Source organism: Hemitrygon akajei, chromosome 5 (assembly GCF_048418815.1).
Source record: "Hemitrygon akajei chromosome 5, sHemAka1.3, whole genome shotgun sequence".
In the NCBI taxonomy this organism is placed as follows: domain Eukaryota; kingdom Metazoa; phylum Chordata; class Chondrichthyes; order Myliobatiformes; family Dasyatidae; genus Hemitrygon; species Hemitrygon akajei.
This window is the reverse complement of record NC_133128.1, coordinates 53367849-53390186: the sequence shown is the minus strand read 5'-3', so window position 1 is coordinate 53390186 and position 22338 is coordinate 53367849. Positions and strand designations below refer to the sequence as shown.

The window sequence follows — 22338 nt, the reverse complement described above, 5'->3', positions numbered from 1 at the left end:
CTAAACAAGACTTTGGCCTCTGGCTCCTTGTTCAATTGGATTCTCGATTTCCTCACTTGCAGACCCCAGTCAGTTTGGATTGGCAACAACATCTCCTCCACGATCTTCCGCAGCTCAGATGCACCACAAGGTTGTGTGCTTAGTCCCCTGCTCTATTTGCTTTACACTTATGACTGTATGGCTAAGCAAAGCTCCAATACCGTATTTAAGTTTGTTGATGACAGCACTCTCGTAGGCAGAATCAAAGGTGGTTACGAAACAGCATATAGAAGGAAAATTAATTGAAAATGTTGCTGAGTGGTGCCATAACAAAAATCGCTTGCTCATTGTCAGCAAGACCAAGGAGCTGATTATTGATTTCAGGAGGGGAAAACTGGAGATCCATGAGCCAGTCCTCATTGGGATCAGAGGTGGAAAGGGTGAGCAATTTTAAATCCATTGGTGTTATCGTTTCAGAGGACCTGTCCTGGGCCCAGCACATAAGAAACAGCGCCTCTGTTTCCTTAGGAGTTTGTGAAAATTTGGCATAACAACCAAAACTTTGACAAACTTCTATAGATGTGTGGTGGAGAGTATGTTGCCTGGCTGCATCACAGTTTGGCATGGAAACACCAATGCCCTTGAATGGAAAATCCTACAAAAAGTAGTGGATACAGCCCAGTCCATCACAGTTAAAGTCCATTGAGCACATCTACATGGAGTGTTGCCGCAGGAAAGCTGCATTCATCACCTGCACCATGCTCACACTGCTGCCATCAGGAAGAAGGTACATAAGCCCCAAGACTCACACTACCAGGTTCAGGAACAGTTATTACCCCTCAACCGTCAGGCTTCTGAACCGGAGGGGATAATTTTACTGAATTTCATTTGCTCCATCACTGAACTGTTCTTACAGCCTATGGGTTCACTTTCAAGGATTCTTCAACTCGTGTTCTTGATATTTATTGCTTATTTATTATTATTTTATTTTTCTTTTTGTATTTGCCTTGTTTGTTGTCTTTGCACACTGGTTGGCTGCCCTGTTGGTGCAGTCTTTAATTGATTTTATTATGGTTACTGGATTTATTGAGTAAGCCTGCAAGAAAATGAATCTCAGGGTTGTATATGGTGACATATATACTTCGGTAATTTACTTTGAACTTGAACTTTGAGCATTTCAAATGCAAAGGCAAATCTCAAAGGTGGTATTATTTAAAGCACTTGCATAGTAATCCATGATTGTAGTCTGCTCATACTATTTACCCAATTAAACCAGCTTCCATTGCAATGTCAGGCTATTCCTCAGTAATCCATTAAACCATTGTTATGGGACTACAAGCCTACATGTGATCTTTATTTATGTTTATGACTAGAAGCTTATTAGTGAAGTGAATTATTTAAAAATATTATACACTTGAAGAAAGAAGTTGCTTAATTCTGAATCCTGTACATTACATTTTAAAATTTAACTCTTGATATTTTTAACTAGGTCACCTGGAGTCAAGATCATGGGTCTTTTTGACAAACTAGCTGGCTGGCTTGGTTTAAAGAAGAAGGAGGTTCATGTGTTGTGTCTAGGGCTGGATAATAGTGGAAAAACAACTATTATTAATTACTTGAAGCCTTCGAATGTAAGTTCTGTGCTTTCTTGTATGGATTATACAGTAAAATGAAACTAAGTGCACATAAATCTGTATGTAACTTTTCTCTCTAAATTATACACAATTTAACCACTTACTCTTCTGTCTGACAATTCTTATTTCTTTACCTGCTCTTTTTGCACACATTATTCATCTAGATTTCTTACCAGTCTGTCAATTTTCTTGTTTCTTATTTGATTTTATGTTCCTATCTTACATTGATTTCTTTCATTCATTTACCTGAGGAATTTGTGGATAAAAATCCCATTTAAGGGACAATTGCATTATCAAATTGTGGGTTAATGTGCTCTGGACATTTTGCTTAGAGGATTAATATAAGTTAGAAAATGTTAACCATGATACTTTTAATATTATTTCTTCTTCATGTATGTTAAATTAATATTCGAGGGGTGATTGATAAGTTCGTGGCCTAAGGTCGAAGGAGTCAATTTTAGAAAATCTAGCACATTTATTTTTCAACATAGTCCCCTCCTACATTTACACACTTAGTCCAGCGGTCTTGGAGAAAGTTTGGTTAATAACTCATTTCCTTCTACCTTAGGCCATGAACTTATCAATCGCCCATCTGTGAACACTTTCTGGAGGTCCAAGATCCGTATGCTCCACGACCACTGAACTAAGTATGTAAATGTAGGAGGGGGCCATTTTGAAAAATAAATGTGCTAGGATTTCTAAAATTGACTCCTTTTACCTTAGGCCACGAACTTATCAATCACCCCTCGTACAAAGAGGATGATGAACCTGAGACATTCATTAATTTTTCCTAGATAGAATTTAGTTTTCTTTTAATTTCTGAAGTGCTGATTCTCGTTTAATTGCCAGCAGCCCTTTGGTATCGAAGTCTCTTTGTTGTGGCATCCAAGTGGCCAGCCTTGTGTTTGAGCCCAGACAGTAATTCCTTTGTGTGTGCCATCATTGGTTAAACTAAACTTGACATTACCTCCAAGGTGAAATATTGTCTCTTTGGCAGAAGAGTAGTCACCCTTTGACTAGGAGTTCTGGGGGGCTTTTTTGCATTCTAGTTGTCAAGACCAGTAATTAAATGTAGAATATTTTATAATAAACCATGGGACTTAAATTTGAAGAATGATCATTGATTTTAACCTTGGGGAAAAAAAGAATCATTTTCACATATAAAAAAAATCAGCAAAGCACACACAATGGAATCAAGTGATTCTCTATTTAAGTATGCCAAATGAATGTAAAATCTTTTGTTTTTATTTCAATTTTAAATGTTATATTGTCAGAGAAATGGTGTTTTTACCATTTGGGTAGTGTCTTTCCAATTAATAGCGTGTGCTAAATATTTCTTTACACCCACTATAAAATTTCTTTTGATTTACTAATATGGTAAAATACTCTGTGGTATGGCAAATGTGTGAAGAGAAAGACATTGAGATTGTTAGTACCCATTTTGAGGGTTGGAAGCATGCTGGAGCTCTGAAATAACATTATGTCGGAACATTTACATGAAGTCATTAGCATGCTTATACATTTTCCATCTGAAGAAGATTACCAGTAAAATTAAAACAGAGCTGCTATTTTGTAGCTCAGTACTTCTAGCTGCCACTTTCTTTGCAAACTTTAACATAGAACATTGATGTCGACTAGTCAGGAACAGGTTCTTCATCCCAATATGCTGTATGAACTAGTTAAATTAGTGATCCAGGTGCCCATATAAACTAAAATCACTTATCCCTACATGAAGTGCATATCAAGATTGTTTAATGTAATTTACTATACACAAGTATAAAGGAGAAGAAAACAAATGTTACTCCAGATCCCATGCAGAAAAGAAACTCAAAATATAAAGAACGCAATAATAATTTTTTAAAAAATATACAGTAAATACAAACGTTTGTATATATACACAGGCTAGCTTATATACATTTATTGCATGTCCATAAAGTGCACTAGGCCATGTTGAGCAATGAACTGGAATTGATTAGAGAGCTTAAGTTAAAAGAACCCTTGGGGGACAGTGATCATAATATGATAGAATTCAGCCTGACATTTGAGAAGAGAAGTTAAAGTCAGATATATCAGTATTACAGTGGGGTGAAGGGAATTATAGAGGCATGAGAATGAAGCTGGCCAGTGTTGATTGGAAGGGGACACCAACAGGGATGACGGCAGAGAAGCAATGGCTGGAACTTCTGGGAGCAATTTGGAAGGCACTGGATATATACATCCCAAAGAAGAAGTATTCTAAAGGCAGGACGACACAAACATGGCTAAAAAGAAAAGTCAAAGCCAACATAAAAGCCAAAGAGGGGGCATATAATAGAATAAAAATGACTGGGAAGTTTTTAAAAACCAACAATAGCAACTAAAAATGTCATAAAGAAGGAAAAGATGGTATATGAAGGAAAGCTAGCCAATAATATTAAAGGAGGATACCAAAAATTAATTCAGATATATAAAATGTAAAAGGGAGGTGAGAGTAGATGTCAGACTGCTGGAAAATGATGCTGAAGGGGTAGTAATGGGAGACAAAGTAATGGCAGATAAACTGAATAAGTATTTTGCATCAGTCTGGAAGATATTAGCAGTATGCTAGCAGTTTTAAGAGTGTCAGGGCAGAAGTGTGTGAAGTTGCCATTATTCGGGAGAAGGATCTTGAGGAAGCTGAAAGGTCTGAAGATAAATAAATCACCTAGACCTGATAGTATCCGGGTTTTGAAGAATGAGGGGTCACCTAATTGAAACCTATCAAATGTTGAAAGGCCTTGAAAGAGTGGATGCGGAAAGGATGCTTCCTATAGTGGGAGAGTCTAAGACCAGAGGACATTTAGAGCATAGAAAACCTACAGCACAATACAGGCCCTTTGGCTCACAAAGCTGTGCTGAACATGTCCTTGCCTTAGAACTACCTAGGCTTACCCATAGCCCTCTATTTTTCTAAGCTGCGTGTACCTGTCCAGGAGTCTCTTAAAAGACCCTATTGTTTCCGCCTCCACCACTGCTGCCAGCAGCCCATTCCACGCCCATTCCACGCACTCTCCACTCTCTGCATAAAAAAAAAAACAACTTACCCCTGACATCTCCTCTGTACCTACTTCCAAGCACCTTAAAACTATGCCCTCTCGTGCTCGCCATTTCAGCCCAGGAAAAAGCCTTTGACTATCCACATGATCAATGCCTCTCATTATCTTGGTCACCTCTCATCCTCCGTCGCTGTAAGGAGAAAGGGCCACATTCACTCTACCTATTCTCATAAGGCATGCTCCCCAATCCAGACAACATCCTTATAAATCTCCTCAGCACCCTTTCTATGGTTTCCACGTCCTTCCTGTAGTGAGGCGACCAGAACTGAGCACAGTATTCCAAATGGGGTCTCATCAGGGTCCTATAAACCTGCAACATTATCTCTCGGCTCTTAAACTCAATATAATTCCTCAAACTACTGGGAGATGAGTAACTCCTTCAGCCAGAGTGTGGTGAATTTGTCGAATTCATTGCCACAGGTGGCTGTGGAGGCCAAGTTATTCGGTACATTTAAGTTAGAAGTTGATAGATTCATGATTAGTCAGGACTGAGGGTTATGGGGAGAAGGGAGGAGACTGGGGCTGAAAGGGAAAATGGATCAGCCATGATGAAATGGCAGAGCAGACTCTATCACCAAATGGCCTAATTTTGCTCTTTCTTTTATGGTCATGGTCTTATAAGGTGACTGACTGTGTGTACATATGTAATCCTTGTTAGGGGATAAGCTAATGCTGGTGATGCATTGGGCAGTTTTGACTACACTCTGAGAACCTTCATGTCTGCCTCAGTGCCATATGTCAAGGTGCTCTCTAACATGCATTTGTAGAATGACATAGTTATGGATGTGCAAAGTCCAGCTCTCTTCAGCCTCCTCATAAGGCAGAGGCATTGATGAGTATAACGAAGGGACTCCTCATTTCAACGAATGCTGCCCGACCTGCTGAGTTCATCCAGCTTGTTTGTACGTGTTGATGAGTTTTCTTGACTGTGTAGGATGAGTTCTAGGACCATGAGAGGTTGTGTTTGATGTACACTCCCAGCAGTTTGAAACTGCTTGCAGTTTCCACTCCTGTGCCACCAATGTAAAGGGATGTGTGAGGGTGCGAGTTCTTCTGAAGTCAATGACCATCTCCTTTATCTTGTTGACAGTAAGGAAGACGTTTTTTACCCGGCATCAAGCCTTTAGCTTTTCCACTTCCTCTTTGTAAGCTGTCTCATCGTTGTTGGTGATGAACCCCCACCACTGTCATGTCATCGGCGATCTTGACAATGTGATTACTCTGGTGCTTGACCATGCAGTCATGTCTGAGCAGAGTGTAGAGCAATGGGCTCAGCACCAGCTCTGGGGAGCACCCATGTTCAGGATGATGAGGAAGGAGGAGTGGTTGTGCATCTTGATTGTCTGAGGACTGTTCATTAGGAAGTCCAACCCAGTTGCACAGTGGTGTATTTAGACCGAGAAGTAGGAGTTTGTTCACCAAGGTCTTCCATTTCCTTACATTTTCTACATATTCACGTGCCTCTCTAAGAGCTTCTTAAACACCTCTATTGTATTCGCTTCTGCCATCAGCCTTCCACCTACCCACTACTCCGTGTATATTAAAAAAATCTTACTCCACACATCTCTGCCTCTCACCTTAAGTACAGGGCCTCTAATTAAATAAAAAGATACTGGTTGTCCACTCTATGTATACGCTCTGTGTATGAAAGAAAAAGCTTGCCCCACATATCGCCCCCTCTTGCCTTAAATACAGCTAGTGTTGGACATTTCAACCTTGGGGGAGGGGAAATACTGGCTGTTCACTCCATCTATCTCTTTAATAATTTTATTAACTTCCCTCAACCTCAGCTACTCCAGAGAAAACAGACCACATTTGTTCAACTTGTAGCATATACCCTCTAATTCAGGTAACGTCTTGGTAAATCTCTTCTGCACCCTTTGTAAAGTCTCAGCATTCTTTTTGTATTATTAATTGACAAGATTCTGGTATTGTCCATTATTTTATTACCTTTCCCTGATTGCTGTTGATGTAAATTGTCTGCTAGGCCGTTGCAGAGGGCAGTTATGAGTCAATCAATATAATATAAATGTTCACTTAAATATTCGGTAAGTACACCACATTTCATTACCAAAAGGAGATTAGTGAAAAATCTGTATTTTACAACAATCCATGTTGCTGATTATATTGGTTTTAGTTAATTCACAGAATTTAAAATCCTGCAGATATCAGATGCTCATGGCCATGGATACAGTATTAGTTCACATTCACCTTGAAGAGTGAGCAAAAATTATGTAGATTAGGACAAGTTGTTGGAGAAGATGAAAATCCACCTAAAGTTAGCACTCCTTTCTGAACATCAATTAGGGATTATATGTGAAATATGAACATTTAAGTACTAGCACACCCTCTAAACTGATCAATAAACTTCAAGACATAGGCTCTGATATCTCCTTGTGAAACTGGATCCTCAATTTCCTCACTTGCACACTCCCGTCAGTACAGATTGGCATCATCTCCTCCACAATCACAATGAATGCAGGTGCACTATAGATAGGGCTGTGAGCTTAGCCCCCTGCTGTACTCACTTTGAGTACTGTGAGGCTAAGCACAATTCCAATGCCATATTTAAGTTTGCTGACGTCAGCACTGTTGTTGGCCAAATCAAAGATGGTGATGAATCTGTATATAGGAGGGAGATTGAAAATTTGGTTGAGTGGTGACACAACAACTTCTCAATCAATGTCAGCAAAACCAAAAGAGCTGATTATTGATTCAAGGATGAAGAAACTGGGGATCTGTGAGCCAGCCCTCATTAGGGGATCAAAGGCGAAAATTTTGTAACCCTTAAATTTCTTGGAGTTATCATATCAGAGGATCTTTCCTGGGACCAGCACATAAGTGCCATTACAAAAAAGGCACAGCAGCACCTCTACCTTCTTAGAAGTTTGCGTAGATTCAGCATGTCATCTAAATCTTTGACAAACCTCTTCAGGTGCACAGTGGAGGGTATCCTGACTGGTCGCATGATGGCCTGGTATGGAAGCACTAATGCCCAAGAGTAGAAATGCTTACGAAAGGTTATGGGTAGAGCCCAGACCATCACAGGAAAAGCCCTCCCCACCACTGAGCAAACCTAGAAGGGGTGCTGCTACAAGAATGCAAAATCCATCATCAAGGATCCCCCCACTATCCAGGCCATGATCTCTTCCCATTGCTGCCATTAAGAAGGTACAGAAGCCTTGGGTCCCACACCAGCAGGCTCAGGAACAGATATTCCTGAACCTGGTGGCGCAACCAGTTGGAGCATTCTAATTGGATGCATCACTGTCTGGTGTGGAAGAGCCACTGGATAGCATTGTAAAAAGCTGCAGAAAGTAGTAAACTCAGTGAGCTCCACCATTGGCACTATCCTCCCCAGCATCCAGGGCACCTTCAAAAGGCGATGCCTCAGAAAGGTGGCATCCATCATTACGGACCCCTGTTGCCCAGGGAATGTCTTCTTCTCTTCGTTACCATCAAGGAAGAGGTACAGGAGCCTGAAGACACACACTCAATGTTTCAGGAACAGCTTCTTCCTGCTCACTATCCGATTTCTGAGTGGACAATGAACACTACCTCTCTGTTGGGTTTTTTTGCTCTCTTTTTGCACTACTTTTTATACATGTCTCGGTAAGCATGCCCGATAAGGGTACTGGTTGGGAAAAAACAGATGGTAAGCCGCAACAGCACGCCAGTGAGAAGGGGTTTTATTTAGTGCCAGGTGGGGGAGAAGAAGCTCCCCAAAAGTTGTGAAGAAAAAAAGGGTTTACAAATGGACAAATGAAAACAAACGTATAAAAATTTACAAATATACAGAGGCTTTCTCCATGACACATTTTGTCTTTTACTTTCCAAAGTAAAATCCTGTCATCAGCCGTCAAATCCTGTCTCCACACCCCTCAGCAAAGCTAAACTGAGGGTTTTAACTCTGTTTGTGTAAGATGTAGTGTGCCTGCTCCCTGTAACCCAGGCATTATTTTAGGATACCCCAAACTGTCCCTCAGGTCTTTTGGGGCTATTCTGCTGCCTACAAACCTATGTAACAGTGTGAATGAAAATAAATGAAACTGTTTTGAATGTCTGTGTCTAGAATCCTTATTTTTATGAGTTATAAACCAGTGGAGTATGTTAACCAAAGGGATGCTTTGATTAGCCAAGCTAGTGATTGTTTTACTGTTGGAATATGTAAATAGTGAACTCCCAAGATCTACAGAGTGGGAGGGCAAAGTTTGTGAACTACTGGGGAAACTAGACTAGGGACAGAACAAGAAGGAGTGACTAACTGGGCAAGCGGGCAAGGTTAGCAGGAGAATTTGCATTGCTAACCTGGTCTGTCACAACATACTTATTGTGGTTATAGTATTTTATATTATTATTATGTATTGCAATGTGTCAATACTGTAAAAAAAAATTTACAGCATATGCCAGTGGTATTAAATCTGATTCTGATTATTATCCTTCAACCATCAGTGTGGATAACTTCACTCACTGAACTGATTCCACATACTATCGACTCAGTTTCAAGGATTCTACAACTCGTGTTCTCAGTATTAACTATTTATTCATTTATTATTTGTACAATTTGTCTTCTTTTGCATATTGGTTGTTTATCAGTCTTTATTTGTATGTAGTTTTTCATTGATTCTATTGTATTTATTTGTTCTACTGTGAATGCCTGCAAGAAGATGAATCTCAGGTGACATATATACTTTGATAATAAATTCACTTCAAATAAGAATCTCCAATGTGGAACCAGTCTACTGTAGTAAAAATAACTGCAGCATCACAGCCGAGCAAGAACTCTGTTGCCAGTGACCATCAAGGGGACCCTGGCAATGATTTTTTTTATTCTGGTTCCTTCCAGTTGGTCAATCAAGTAGACTTGATTGGTATCACATTCACCACTTTAAGTATTTACTCCCTGCTCACTAGACTACTGTGACAGTGGTATGGACCACCTTGCCAAAGTGTATTCTACTCTATCTACTAAATGCCTCGATCTGTACCAAAATGGAAAAAGGGCAACAACTGCTTTGGAATACCAGCAATTGTAGCTTTTTTAATGCTATTCTGACTTGAAAATTAATTACTATTACTTCTTCATTGCTGGACAAATACCTTGGAATTCCATAGGTAGAAAATTTTAACCTAAATTAAATGCCTTTAAATGCAGATCTAATGTACTGTCACCAGTGGTTGCCATTTTACCTTTTCTCTGCTACTGACCACCATCTTGGCCACAATACAAAATTGAAAGCCACCATAACCTCACTTTATTTATTGGAGCATGCTGAATTACATACTGCAATCAAGTTATGATCTTTATTCATTGCCTTGTGGTTCCCCTCAATATTCCTTTGCCACCCTTTATGCTCCTACCTAGGAAGACTGGGTGATGGCAGATAGCTGGGAAGTTGCAATTGGGAGAGTTTAAGCAAAACTGGGGATGACACCAGCACTAACACTGCTTGAAAAGAAGAATTTGGTCTTTAGCAGGAGTATTGGATAGTATAAAAGAAGAAAGCAATGCAGAATTACATCAGAGTAAACAAAGAGACTACAAAGAATAAAGAGATGGGTTTAGAATGCATCTGAGGGAAATGTGGTGAATATAGTGAACTGTAGGAGTAAAAAACTTAAGTGAAGAGTGGGTTGAAAAACAGATTATCATTGAATATTTCTCATTTATAAAATGTTTGGAAAAGGAGAAGGAAGAAAGGTGATAGATTCTCAATGCTGATTAAGAAAGAAATTGCTATGCTGGAGAGAGGGGATGTCCTTGAGATGATAGATACAAATATACATTTGATTTTGAGGAGCAAGAGAGAGTTTTTGTGCTACTTTGGGTATTTTGCAGGTCATCAAATTGGGAGAAATTACAAATGTGCAGGATATATAGAGGTGTGATTTTGGAGGCTATCATTTATCCCAAATTGATTGGAATAATAAGGGTAAAAAAATTACTGAAATGTTTTCAAAATTTGCTTAATCGGTATATTGTTGGCCCAATAAGGAGTTGGGAAGACCTTGTTAGGTCCATTTCCAGGGAATGAGGTGGACCAAGTTAAGCAGAAAAGTTTAATTGTTAGCTATTCACAATTCACTAAAGCCTTAATTCTGTAATAGGGAAATCAATGGATAAAATTCCAAAGGACTGGATTTGTGTTCACTTGGACAGGCAGCGATTGATTAGGAATCACTTTGTATGGAGGGGAGAGGAGCACAGCCTGATTGCCCACACTTTGGCAAATCAGACAGAGAAGGGGTGGGATAAGGGTTGCTCAGCAGGCATCTTTGATGGTTGTGTAGCAATGGTCAAGGGTATTTGGGCCTCTGGTGTGACAGGAAACATGCTGGTAATATTTTGGGAGTGCACTTTTGAAGACGGTCTGTTTGAAGTAATTGACAATGATAAAGAGGGCATTGGAGTATCCCATTTCATATCTGTTGTCCATGGAGTATAGTTTATTGAGTGTTGGTTTCATGTCCACCTGAGGTGGGATGTAGCCTGCCATCAGGATAGCTGAAGTGATCTCCTGTGGCACACAGTATGAGTAATGCTTTACTGTTTCTTTTAAATTTGAAGTTGAGTGAGCAACTTGCTAGGACTGTAATGTCTGAGCACCATGAGATATTCATTAAGAAGTATATCCTTCCACCTCTAACTTAGCCCAAAGATGCTGAATAGTCCATCTAGTGAATTGAAAGTTCTTCAGGTTGTATGGAGCAGTCAGGTGAAGCAAGTGTAAGCCATACTTCAGTGAGATATAGCACACAGCAGTCTTTCCATTCTCTTTGGTTGCCCAGCCTTGCTCTTAGTTCACTAACATTGTTCTCAATAGCCAGGTGTTAGCTAGTAATGTACTTGGGAGGGGGGGTTGAACTTGACCCCACACTGTTTCAACCTCACCTGCAGTCCAGCCCTCTTACCACGCTTCTGGAGTAATAGACTTCATCTGATCTTTATTAGTAAACAGTTCAAAGTAAATTTATTATAAGACCATAAGATATAGGAGCAGAATTAGGCCTTTTAGCCTATCAAGTCTGCTCCGCCATTTCATCATGACTGATACAATAGATTCACCACTCTCTAGCTAAAAAGATCTCTTCTTGCCTCCATTCTAAAAGGAAGCGCCTCTATTCTGAGGCTGTGTCCTCTGGTCTTAGACTCTCCCACCGTAGGAAATATCCTCTCTACATCATCTCTATCAAGGCTTTTCACAATTATCGAATTCCTCCCCCCCCCCCCCCCCCCTTCATTCTAACCAATTCATACAGGAAGACCACAGAGAGTGTCCTGGCCAGCTGTATCACTTTTTGGTACAGGAATTGCAAGACATCTGACTGAAAGTCCCTACAAAGTATTGCGAGAACTGTTGAGAGCATAATCAGGGTCTCTGTTTCACCTATCAGAGATGTCTACCAAGTATGGCAAGCCCTTAACATTAAGATATGAACTGTTGATATAGAAAACAACTTCTTACAGGTCGTATGACTACCGAACGACTGCCACCACCCAGGTCTCATCACATATGAAGCGCCAGTAGTGTTATACTGTTTACTTTTTAAATTTGTGTCATAAATGCACTTTATTATTTGCTAATTTATTTGTGGTAATATTACTTTGTGTTGTGTGGTGTGAATTATATGTACTGTGTTGTGCACCTTGGTCTGGAGGAATGTGGAGGTATACATGTTGAATGACAATAACTTGAACTTGAAGTATAAAGTGAGTAGAGTATCTGAGTAGAATATGCTATCTGTGGAGCCCAGCGTGCACCTGGGCTGTTGGTGAGTGCAGAAGAGCTGTTGCTGCCAATCCATACTAACTGGAGTCTGCCAATGAGGAAATCGAGGATCCATTTGCACAGGAAAGTACCAAGGCCCAGGTCTTGAAGCTTATTGATGCATTTTGAGGGAATGATACTGTTGAGTACTGACATATGCATCTTCATTGTCCAGGTGTTCCAGGGACTGGGGGTCCACGTCTATAGTTCCTTGGAAGTATGAACATGAGTCAATAGGGTGGTGAAAAAGCATGTCGTACTTGTTTTAGGAGTTCCTATTTTCTTTTGAGGTGACTTTGAGCATATCTTTGAACCTTTTCTGTCCACCTGGTAATCTCTTCTCATTACAATATATGAAAGGGGATCTGCGGCCTGAGTCTGATGTTGGGTTTGCAAGTGATCAAGCTAAAAGAAATATACTGCATGTAACCAGGCTTAACTTTGGGGGTGTTTGCCTGGGAGAAAAGCTCGTGTTAGTTTGCTGACCTTTCCATTGGTTTTGTAGGAGCAGCTTTCTGGGTTTTTTTCCCCAGTGCCATGAAGTGCCAACTGTAGATGATCAAAGTCTTCTTGAAGGATGGTGATCATGCTTGCACAGTAGACCATGAGCGTTATATCATGTTGTTCTTTTCCTCAACTAATGAAAAGTTGTGCCAGTGTGTTGAAGATGAAGGTCAATTTGATCATTGTCTGCTGATATTTGAGAAGTGGTCCACGTACTTCAGGGTCATCTCCTGATGCTTCATCATCAGACAACAATAGTGAGGTCAGGTTTATAGAGGTTCTTAATCTTGCATATGTTAAGGTGGATCCATCTTTTCATTTGTTTAAGACCATAAGATATAGGAGCAGAAGTAAGCCATTCGGTCCATTGGGTCTGCTCCACCATTCAATCATGGGCTTATCCAATTCTTCTAGTCATCATCACTCCCCTGCTTTCGCCCCATACTCTTTGATGCCCTGGCTAATCAAGAACCTATCTATCTCTGCCTTAAATACACCCAGTGACTTGGCCTCCACAGCCACTCGTGGCAACAAATTCCACAGATTTACCGCCCTCTGGCTAAAGTAATTTCTCAACATCTCAGTTCTAAAAGGAAGTCCTTCAATCCTGAAGCCGTGCCCTCTTGTCCTAGAATCCCCTGCCATTGGAAATAACTTTGCCATATCTAATCTGTTAAGGCCTTTTAACATTTGGAATGTTTCTGAGATCCCCCCTCTTTCTCCTGAACTCCAGGGAATACAGCCCAAGAGCTGCCAGATGTTCCTCATAGGACAACTATTTTATTCCTGGAATCATTCTCGTGAATTTCTCTGAACTCTCTCCAATGTCAGTATATCCTTTCTGAAATAAGAAGCCCACAATTGCACACAATAATCCAAATGTGGTCTCACGAGTGCCTTATAGAACCTCAACATCACATCCCTGCTCTTATATTCTACACCTCTAGAAATGAATGCCAACATTACATTTGCCTTCTTCACAACCGACTCAGCCTAGAGGTTAACCTTTAGGGTATCTTGCACAAGGACTCCCAAGTTCCTTTGCATCTCTGTATTTTGAATTCTCTCCCCATGTAAATAATAGTCTGCCCATTTATTTCTTCCACCGAAGTGCATGACCATACATTTTCCCACTACAGGAGGCCCCCATTTTTCGAACATTTGCTTTACAACAGCTCGCTGTTACGAAAGACCTACATTAGTACCTGTTTTCGCTAACCAAAGAGGATTTTCGCTTTTACAAAAAAAAAGACACCCACTTTATACCCCTAGAAAGACTACCATGGCCGTGAAGCCTTGTGTGGGCAGTTGTGTGCGCATGCGTGTATGTGCGGATTTTTTTTCTCTCTAAATCGATTTTGGCTCACTCTGTTCCCGGTTCTGATAAGTGAAACTACACTGTACATACAATATTTCTACTTTATATAGGCTGTATATTTATCCTATCATTCCTGCTTTTACTATATGTTTATGTTATTTTACGTTTTATGTGTTATTTGGTAGGTTATTTTTTGGGTCTGGGAACGCTCAAAAGTTTTTTACCATATAAATTAATGGTAATTGCTTCTTCGCTTTATGACATTTTGGCTTACAAACGGTTTCATAGGAACACTGTACCTTCAGATAGCGGGGGGAACCTCTATTTCATTTGCCACTTCTTTGCCCATTCTCTAAACTATCCAAGTCTCTCTACAGGCTCTGTTTCCTTAACACTACCCGCTCCTCCACCTATCTTTGTATCATCGGCAAATTTAGCCACAAACCCATTAATAATGTAGTCCAAATCATTGGCATACATAGTAAAAAAAACAGCAGTCCCAACACTGACCCCTGTGGAACTCCACTGCTAACCGGCAGGCAGCCAGAATAGGATCCCTTTATTCCCACTCTCTGTTTTCTGCCAACCAACCAATACACTACGCACGTTAGTAACTCTCCTGTAATTCCATGGGCTCTTAACTTGCTAAGCAGTGGCTCCTTGTCAAAAACCTACTGAAAATCCAAGTACACCACGCCTATTGGATTTCCTTTGTCTACCCTGCTTATAACTTCCTCAAAGAATTGCAGTAGGTTAGTCAGGCAGGATTTTCCTTTCAGGAAACCATGCTGGCTTTCGCCTATCTTGTCATGTGCCTCCAGGTACACCGCAATCTCATCTCTAACAATCGATTCAAACAACTTTGCAACCAAGCAAATGAGACAACAATGCTTCAGCTTTCAAATGTGCTTAAATGCTTATATTGTCTACCTACTGCTATTCAACTACAGTGATTTAGGTGATTTTACTTCTGTAGTACGGTTGCTGTAGATTCACCAATTTCCCATTTGTTCTGAAGATTAAGATCTGTACAAAGTTTATTCAAGGTAAGAAAGATTGAAAATGGACGGAGGCAATATCACAGATTGGTTTGATACAGATCTTCATGTTATAACAGCGCTGTTATAGAGCAGTTCATTCAGAATGTGGCTTGTATTCCATCATGAAGCGAAGCATAAGATTATGCTGAATGTTCCTGGACAGAGAAATTTCAGGGTTATGCTCAGACCCCAAAGGTTTCAAAAGGCCATTTATCATAACCGATGCTGCTCCTATGCTTTTCTTGGAGTTTTGCACAATAAAGATCAGATCACCTGTGCCTCTAGGTAGAAATTATCTACACTATAATTTGAGGAGCAAAAATTAAATGATTAGGAGTGTTATGTGCCAGCAGCAATAGACCACAAACTGAGTCAGGGTTTAATGTTAAACAACTATATTTATTAGTATCTACTCAAACTATAGAAAATTAAACAAATTATTCTTCTAAACTGAAGTTAACAGTGTTATGCAAAGCTCCCAAACCGTCAGGCTTAGGGACAGTTCTTAAAGTCTTAAGATAGCAATTTAGAAAGTTCCAGTAATCCACTGAATAGGTGAGAGAACAGAGAGAACAGGTTCCATACTGGGAAAACGAAGTAACAGTCACAGATTTCAGCCAACGAGTTATATTCCAAAATCCACGTAGAGATATCACTAGGTGACAGTCACGGAATATTCTTTAGCACAAGTGGGCACCACATAACACACCCGAATCCATGTAAGCGTTAACAAAAAGTGGTCGCCACAGTGTACTCCAGCAATCCACGTATGGATGTATGGATCGTACAAAGTGACAGTCATGTATCCAATATGCACTGTGTGCCACTCTATCACCCAATCCTTTGGGCATGGGAAAGTATCAAACTTCACCCATAGAGAGAGAGAGAGATCTGTCTCTCTTTCTCTTTCTTTACTCCCCCCTCTCTCTCACTCCCCCCTCTCTCTCACTCCCCCCCTCTCTCTCACTCCCCCTCTCTCTCACTCCCCCCCTCTCTCTCACTCCCCCCCTCTCTCTCACTCCCCCCCCTCTCTCTCACTCCCCCCTCTCTCTCACTCCCCCCCTCTCTCTCACTCCCCCCCTCTCTCTCACTCCCCCCCCTCTCTCTCACTCCCCCCCCTCTCCCCCTCCCTCTCCCTCATGTCCCAGCAGTCTGTCCACATTTTGTTATACTGACATCATACTCCCGCCTCATCCAGGCATTTAAAGTGACGCCCACAGTAAACAAAAACCGTGGTCACATAACACCTCCCTCCCAAGAAGGAAAAGTTTTAACTACAATCTACAATATGTGAAACAATACATATACAATTACCCTATAGCACACTACAGAATAATAAAACATTGCAGGAGCATATACAAATATCAAATTCTATTCCACTATCAAAAGTACATTGCAAGGTTAACACCTAGAAAGACAATCGGCAATTATATTGGCTCTGCCTTTAATGTGAGTTATCATGAGATCATACTCCTGCAAAATCAAACTCCAATTAACAACCTTCTATTTTTGTTTTTCAGCGTACTCAAAAACACCAAAGGATTATTATCTGTATACAGAACAAGTTGTTTCTGAGCTGTACAAACATACACATCAAAGTGCTGCAAAGCCAAAATAAGTGACAATAATTCTTTCTCTATGGTGGAATAATTTCTTTGATGCTCATTAAATTTCTTTGAAAAGTAAGCCATAGGATGGTCAATATCATCATAGTCATCCATTGTAGTAACACCGCTCCTGCAACTTTGTCACTGGCATCTACTGCTATGGAAAATGGCTTTGCAAAGTCAGGTGACCTGAACACAGGTTGGTGACATAAGATGGCCTTCAATTTAACAAATACCTCCTGGCAAGGCTCTGTCCAAACAAATTGTTCACCTTTCTTTAGGATGATAGTCAATGGGAGGGCGATACCAGCAAAGTTCTTACAGAACTTAAGATAATATCTGACCATTCCCAGGAACTTCTAAGAGCTTTCTTACCGGTTGGAATGGGGACCTCAGAAAATGCCTGATCTTCTGCCTGAACAGCAGCCATCCTGCCTTGACCTACAGTATAACCAAGATAGGTCACAGTGGCATGGCCAAATTCACTCTTAGCTAAGTTAACTGTAATATTGGCCTTTGAGAGTCTGTCAAACAGCCTTTCCACTGCAGAGGTATGGGCTTCCTATGTGTCATTCCCTGTGACCAAATCATCAATATAGGCATCTATGTGTTCTAACCCTTGAATTACAAAATTAATCATTCTCTGCAATGTTCCCGGAGCATTCTTCATTCCAAATGGCAGAACATTGTATTTGTGTTGCCCTTAAGGCATTTATTAGCTTTATTACATTTTCACTTTGAATAATTCATTTGTAATTATTTTCTAGTTAAAGTTAAGGTTGATAACTATGTTGCATTTGTTGAAAGTAAATTCATTATCTGTGATGTATTGCGGCATGTGATGATGTCACACCCGGTTTCGCCACGTCTTGTGGGTAAATACAGGTTTGGAGAAACTGGATGGTGGGGGCTCACGTGTGCAGGATCAACGTGAGAAAAGGTCCATTTCTATGTGCTAAGAAACATCATAGAAGCAATGCCGTAAGTTCATATGGCAGTCGATATGTTAAAGTAAAAATGTTAACGCTGATTCTGTTAAAAGAAATGACGGTTGATAAAGTTTATTTTCTTGTGCTATTGAAAGTGTTGCTGGAAAGTTTGTGTTGAAGTGTATTTAAAGTTGTTGATGGCATAGGTAGATTCTGACTGTATGTTGTACTTTAATGAGGCTTTAATGTAATATGACCTGTTGTAGTTTTACTTTTACAAGTATTTATGATGTAAATGCGATGCCAAGAAGGAAACATATACTGTATATATTTTGTATTATTTTATCAACAGTCTTCACCATACATTAATGTGGAAGAGTGAACAGTAAATGGTTAATCTTACTGCGATCCTGTCCTCATTGGCTACAGTTTAACTTGGTGTTTAGTTCAGAGTTTCTACACACTGCATGAGAACACTGCAGTGAAAAGGCGCCATTACCAGGTGTTTCGACAAGTGGTACAACAGACTCGCGATCTTAGTGTCAAGTCGTTGACATCCAGTGCCAAAAGCAGTAGGGTATCAGCAAGGAAGGCTACCCTCACAAGAGCTAAAGCAGGAGCTGCCAAGAAGCAAAACTGAAAATGGAAAAGGCTGCCAGAGAATCGGAAAACCAGAGAAAAGAGGCTGCCAGAGAAGCTGAAAACCAGTTGGCAAAGGTAAGGATAGAAACAGAGTTAGAAGTACTGGCGCTACGCTGAGAAGCTGATGCTGCCATGGTGGAAGCAGAAATGGTAGAAAGCGCTGAAGAAATGCACGTTCTAGATGAAGTAGTAAAATCTACATCAGAAAGGACCAGATTGGAACGCACAAGCGACTATATCCGATCTCAAATGGACTTGAGGATTCATTCTTCCTCTCCATACTTACCTGCTAACGTCCCATTCCATGAGGAGTCACAGGGAAACCCAATGGCATCGCGTCTGTCTGAGGAAGACAATTTACGCTTGCAACCTTGCAACGAACTCAAGAATGAAAGGGCTGACGACAAATACTTCTCGACACCAAACTTACCAGATTTGGTGAGAGAAGAGGCAAAGGCTGGAGTCAGAACAGCAAATCCCATAACGAACATACACACTCAGTCATATGCCCGCCAACGTATTCTCCCGGCCAGCACGCCACTTGTAGCAGAACCCTTGGCACGGTATTTAGCACGACAAGATCTCGTCACTTCAGGACTATACCAGTTTGACGATAAGCCTGAAAGTTACCATGCATGGTACTCCTCATTCGCCAATGCAACCGGTGGAGTCCAGCTCACAGCAACCCAGGGGTTGGATCTTATGACTAAATGGCTGGGAAAGGAATCATGTGAACAGGTGAAATGCATACGTTCAGTGTACGTCAACAACCCAAGCTAGCCTTACGCAAAGCATGGGAGAGACTTCGGAAGTGCTACGCAGCCCCTGAAATTATTGAAACGGCACTATTTCAACGGCTGGAAAATTTTCCTAGGGTGTCAGCCAAGGACCACACTGTTGTCAACTGTTGTCAGCTCGAGCTACACAGAAGTTTGCTGTCAAGGTCAATCAAGCCGTTCATGCTCAAAGATCTGCCTCACTAAGGTATACCCTAAGGGAGCCAAAGACAAGGCTGTCAAATCCTATGTAATTCTGGACGACCAGAGCAACCCTCACTAGTCAGACCAGAGTTCTTAGAGTTGTTCAGCGTAGAGAGTAATCAATTCCCATACTACCTTAGAACTTGCTCAGGCAGCGTAGAAACATATGACAGGAAGGCAGAAGGCTTCCAACTCGAGTTGCTGGATGGTAAAGTTGTCATCTGTCTCCCTCCACTCTCGGAGTGCAATGAGATCTTGAATAACCGCACCAAGATTCCAACGCCAAGAGCAGTGCTACACCAGCCGCATTTCCACCACATTGCCAAGCACATCCCAGAACTGGATCCAAGAGCAGAAATACTCCTGCTACTCGGAAGAGACGTTCTCAGGGTGCACAAGGTCAGGCAGCAGGACAATGGATCACACGATGCCCCCTTCACCCAACGCCTGGATCTGGGCTGGGTGGTGATAGGAGAGGTGTGCCTTGGCAATGTACACAAACCGACAGTTAACGTGCTCAAGACCAACGTGCTAGAGAGTGGCCGCCATTCAATTTTTCGACCGTGCACAAGCTCTATGTGTATCAAGGAAGCACAACAAGGTTTTACAAGTGTAGTAAAGTAACCGAGAAGACACTGGGACAGTCAGTCTTCGCTCAAACTGAGCATGATAATAAACTTGCTCCACCAGCAGTAAAAACTCAAACGAGTGAGACATTTGAGCTGATCGAATCCAAAAGAGACTCGGAAATTCGGCCACAAATACAAACCGGTGTCACCTACCTGGAAGAATCAATACGTACGACTGAATGCTTTCAGCGGTTCTCCACCTTGAATTCCTTAGTGAGAGGATTTGCATTCCTCATCCACATGGCCAGATCCCACAAACACTCATCCCAAAATAGTGAATGCAAGGGATGGCACAAATGTGACTTACCTCGCACTGCGGATGAATTGGCCCAGGCAAAGGACATCATCCTTAAAGCAACTCAAAGAGCAGCTTTTGCAGAGGAGTTTTCAGCCCTCCAAGCTAATAAACCAATACCAAAGGACAGCCCTTTGAGGAAACTCAGCCCGATCCTGAAGAATTATCTCATTTGCATTGGAGGCCGGTTAATACACTCTCACCTTTCAGCTGTAGAAAAGAGCCCAGTAATCCTGCCCAAAGACAGCCACGTGCCCTTACTGCTCATGTGCCATCACCATGAACAGGTAAGGCATCAAGGCCGTCACCTGACAGAGGGAGCAATCAGGGCAGCGGGACTGTGGATCTTGGGAGGCAAAACACTGATCAATTCAATACTCCAGATGTGTAACCTGCCAGAAACTGCGAGGGAAGCTGGAAGTTCAACATATGGCGGACCTCCCACCAGAATGCCGCAAAGCCTGCCCTCCTTTTACATATGTGGAGCTCGATGTATTTGGTCCCTGGACAGTCACCAGATGCACCAGAGGAGGACAAGCAGAGAGCAAGCGGTGGGCCATCATGTTTAGCTGCATGAGTTCAAGAGCAGTACACATTGAGGTCATCGAATCTTTGGAAACATCCAGCTGTGTTAACACTCTCAGGCGCTTCTTTGCACTAAGAGGCCCTGCAAAACAGTTAAGATCTGATTGCAGCACGAACTTTGTTCGAATGTCCAAGGAGCTCGGGATGGATGAAACGGTGCAAAAGTACCTCCGTGAGCAGGGATGCAACTGGGAATTCAATACACCACACGCCTCTCACATAGGAGGCTCTTGGGAGCAGATGATTGACATCGCCAGAAGAATCCTTGATTCAATGTTTCTGCAGCAACGCACCCGACTGACCCACGAAGTACTGTGCACACTAATGACAGAAGTCACAGCCATTATAAATGCGCGACCACTCCTACCTGTGTCTTCCGACACGGAAAGCCCCTTCATACTCTCGCCATCAATGCTCCTTACGCAGAAAGCAGGAGTTCCCTCTCCACCTGGGGATTTCTCAGACAAGGACTTGTACACAAAGCAATGGAGACAGGTTCACGCTCTCGCAGATCAGTTCTGGTCCCATTGGAGCCATGAATATCTACCTTTGTTGCAACACAGACAAAAGTGGACAAAACCTCGCAAAACCCTCAAGTTGGAGATCTAGTCCTGCTCAGGGACAAGCCGATCGCCCACAACTGCTGCCCAATGGCCAGAATCACTGCCACAATCCCTGGCAGGGATGGACATGTCAGGAAGGTTGATTTTAAAAACTTCTGACCAAGGTGATGTGAAAACTCACCAAAGACCAGTTGTGGAAATCATTCTACCTAAACTTCTACCTAAAGACTGATCTAGAGACTAAAGTTCTGTATAATGTTCATAGTGACCTTACAAAGGTCAGGTGGGGAGTGTGTTGCCCTTAAGGCATTTATTTAGCTTTATTACATTATCGCTTTGAATAATTCATTTGTAATTATTTTCTAGTTAAAGCTAAGGTTGATAACTACATTGCAGTTGTTGAAGGTAAATTCATTATCTGTGATGTATCGCAGCATGTGATGATGTCACACCCAGTTTCGCCACGTCTTGTGAGTAAATACCAGTTTAGAGAAACTGGAAGGTGGGGGCTTGCGTGTGCAGGATCAACGTGAGAAAAGTTCCATTTCTACGCACTAAGAAACATCATAGAGGCAATGCCGTAAGTTCATATGACAGTCGATATGTTAAAGTAAAATGTTAACGCTGATTCTGTTAAAAGAAATGACAGTTGATAAAGTTTATTTTCTTGTGCTATTGAAAGGTTGCTGGAAAGTTTGTGTTGAAGTGTATTTAAAGTTGTTGATGGAGTAGGTAGATTCTGACTGTTGTACTTTAATGAGACTTTAATGTAATATGGTTTGTTGTAGTT

General features: G+C 41.4%; 1 protein-coding gene across 1 annotated transcript in view; it reads left to right on the top strand.

Moving 5' to 3' along the window:
* Positions 1-22338, top strand: part of arl6 (ARF like GTPase 6) — a 65482-nt gene that overhangs the window by 11295 nt on the left and 31849 nt on the right. Inside the window, exon 2 of the mRNA XM_073045582.1 lies at positions 1469-1610. Within this exon, the coding sequence (XP_072901683.1) occupies positions 1488-1610 (123 nt within the window). The 5' untranslated portion in view covers positions 1469-1487. The remainder of the gene's footprint in view (positions 1-1468; positions 1611-22338) is intronic.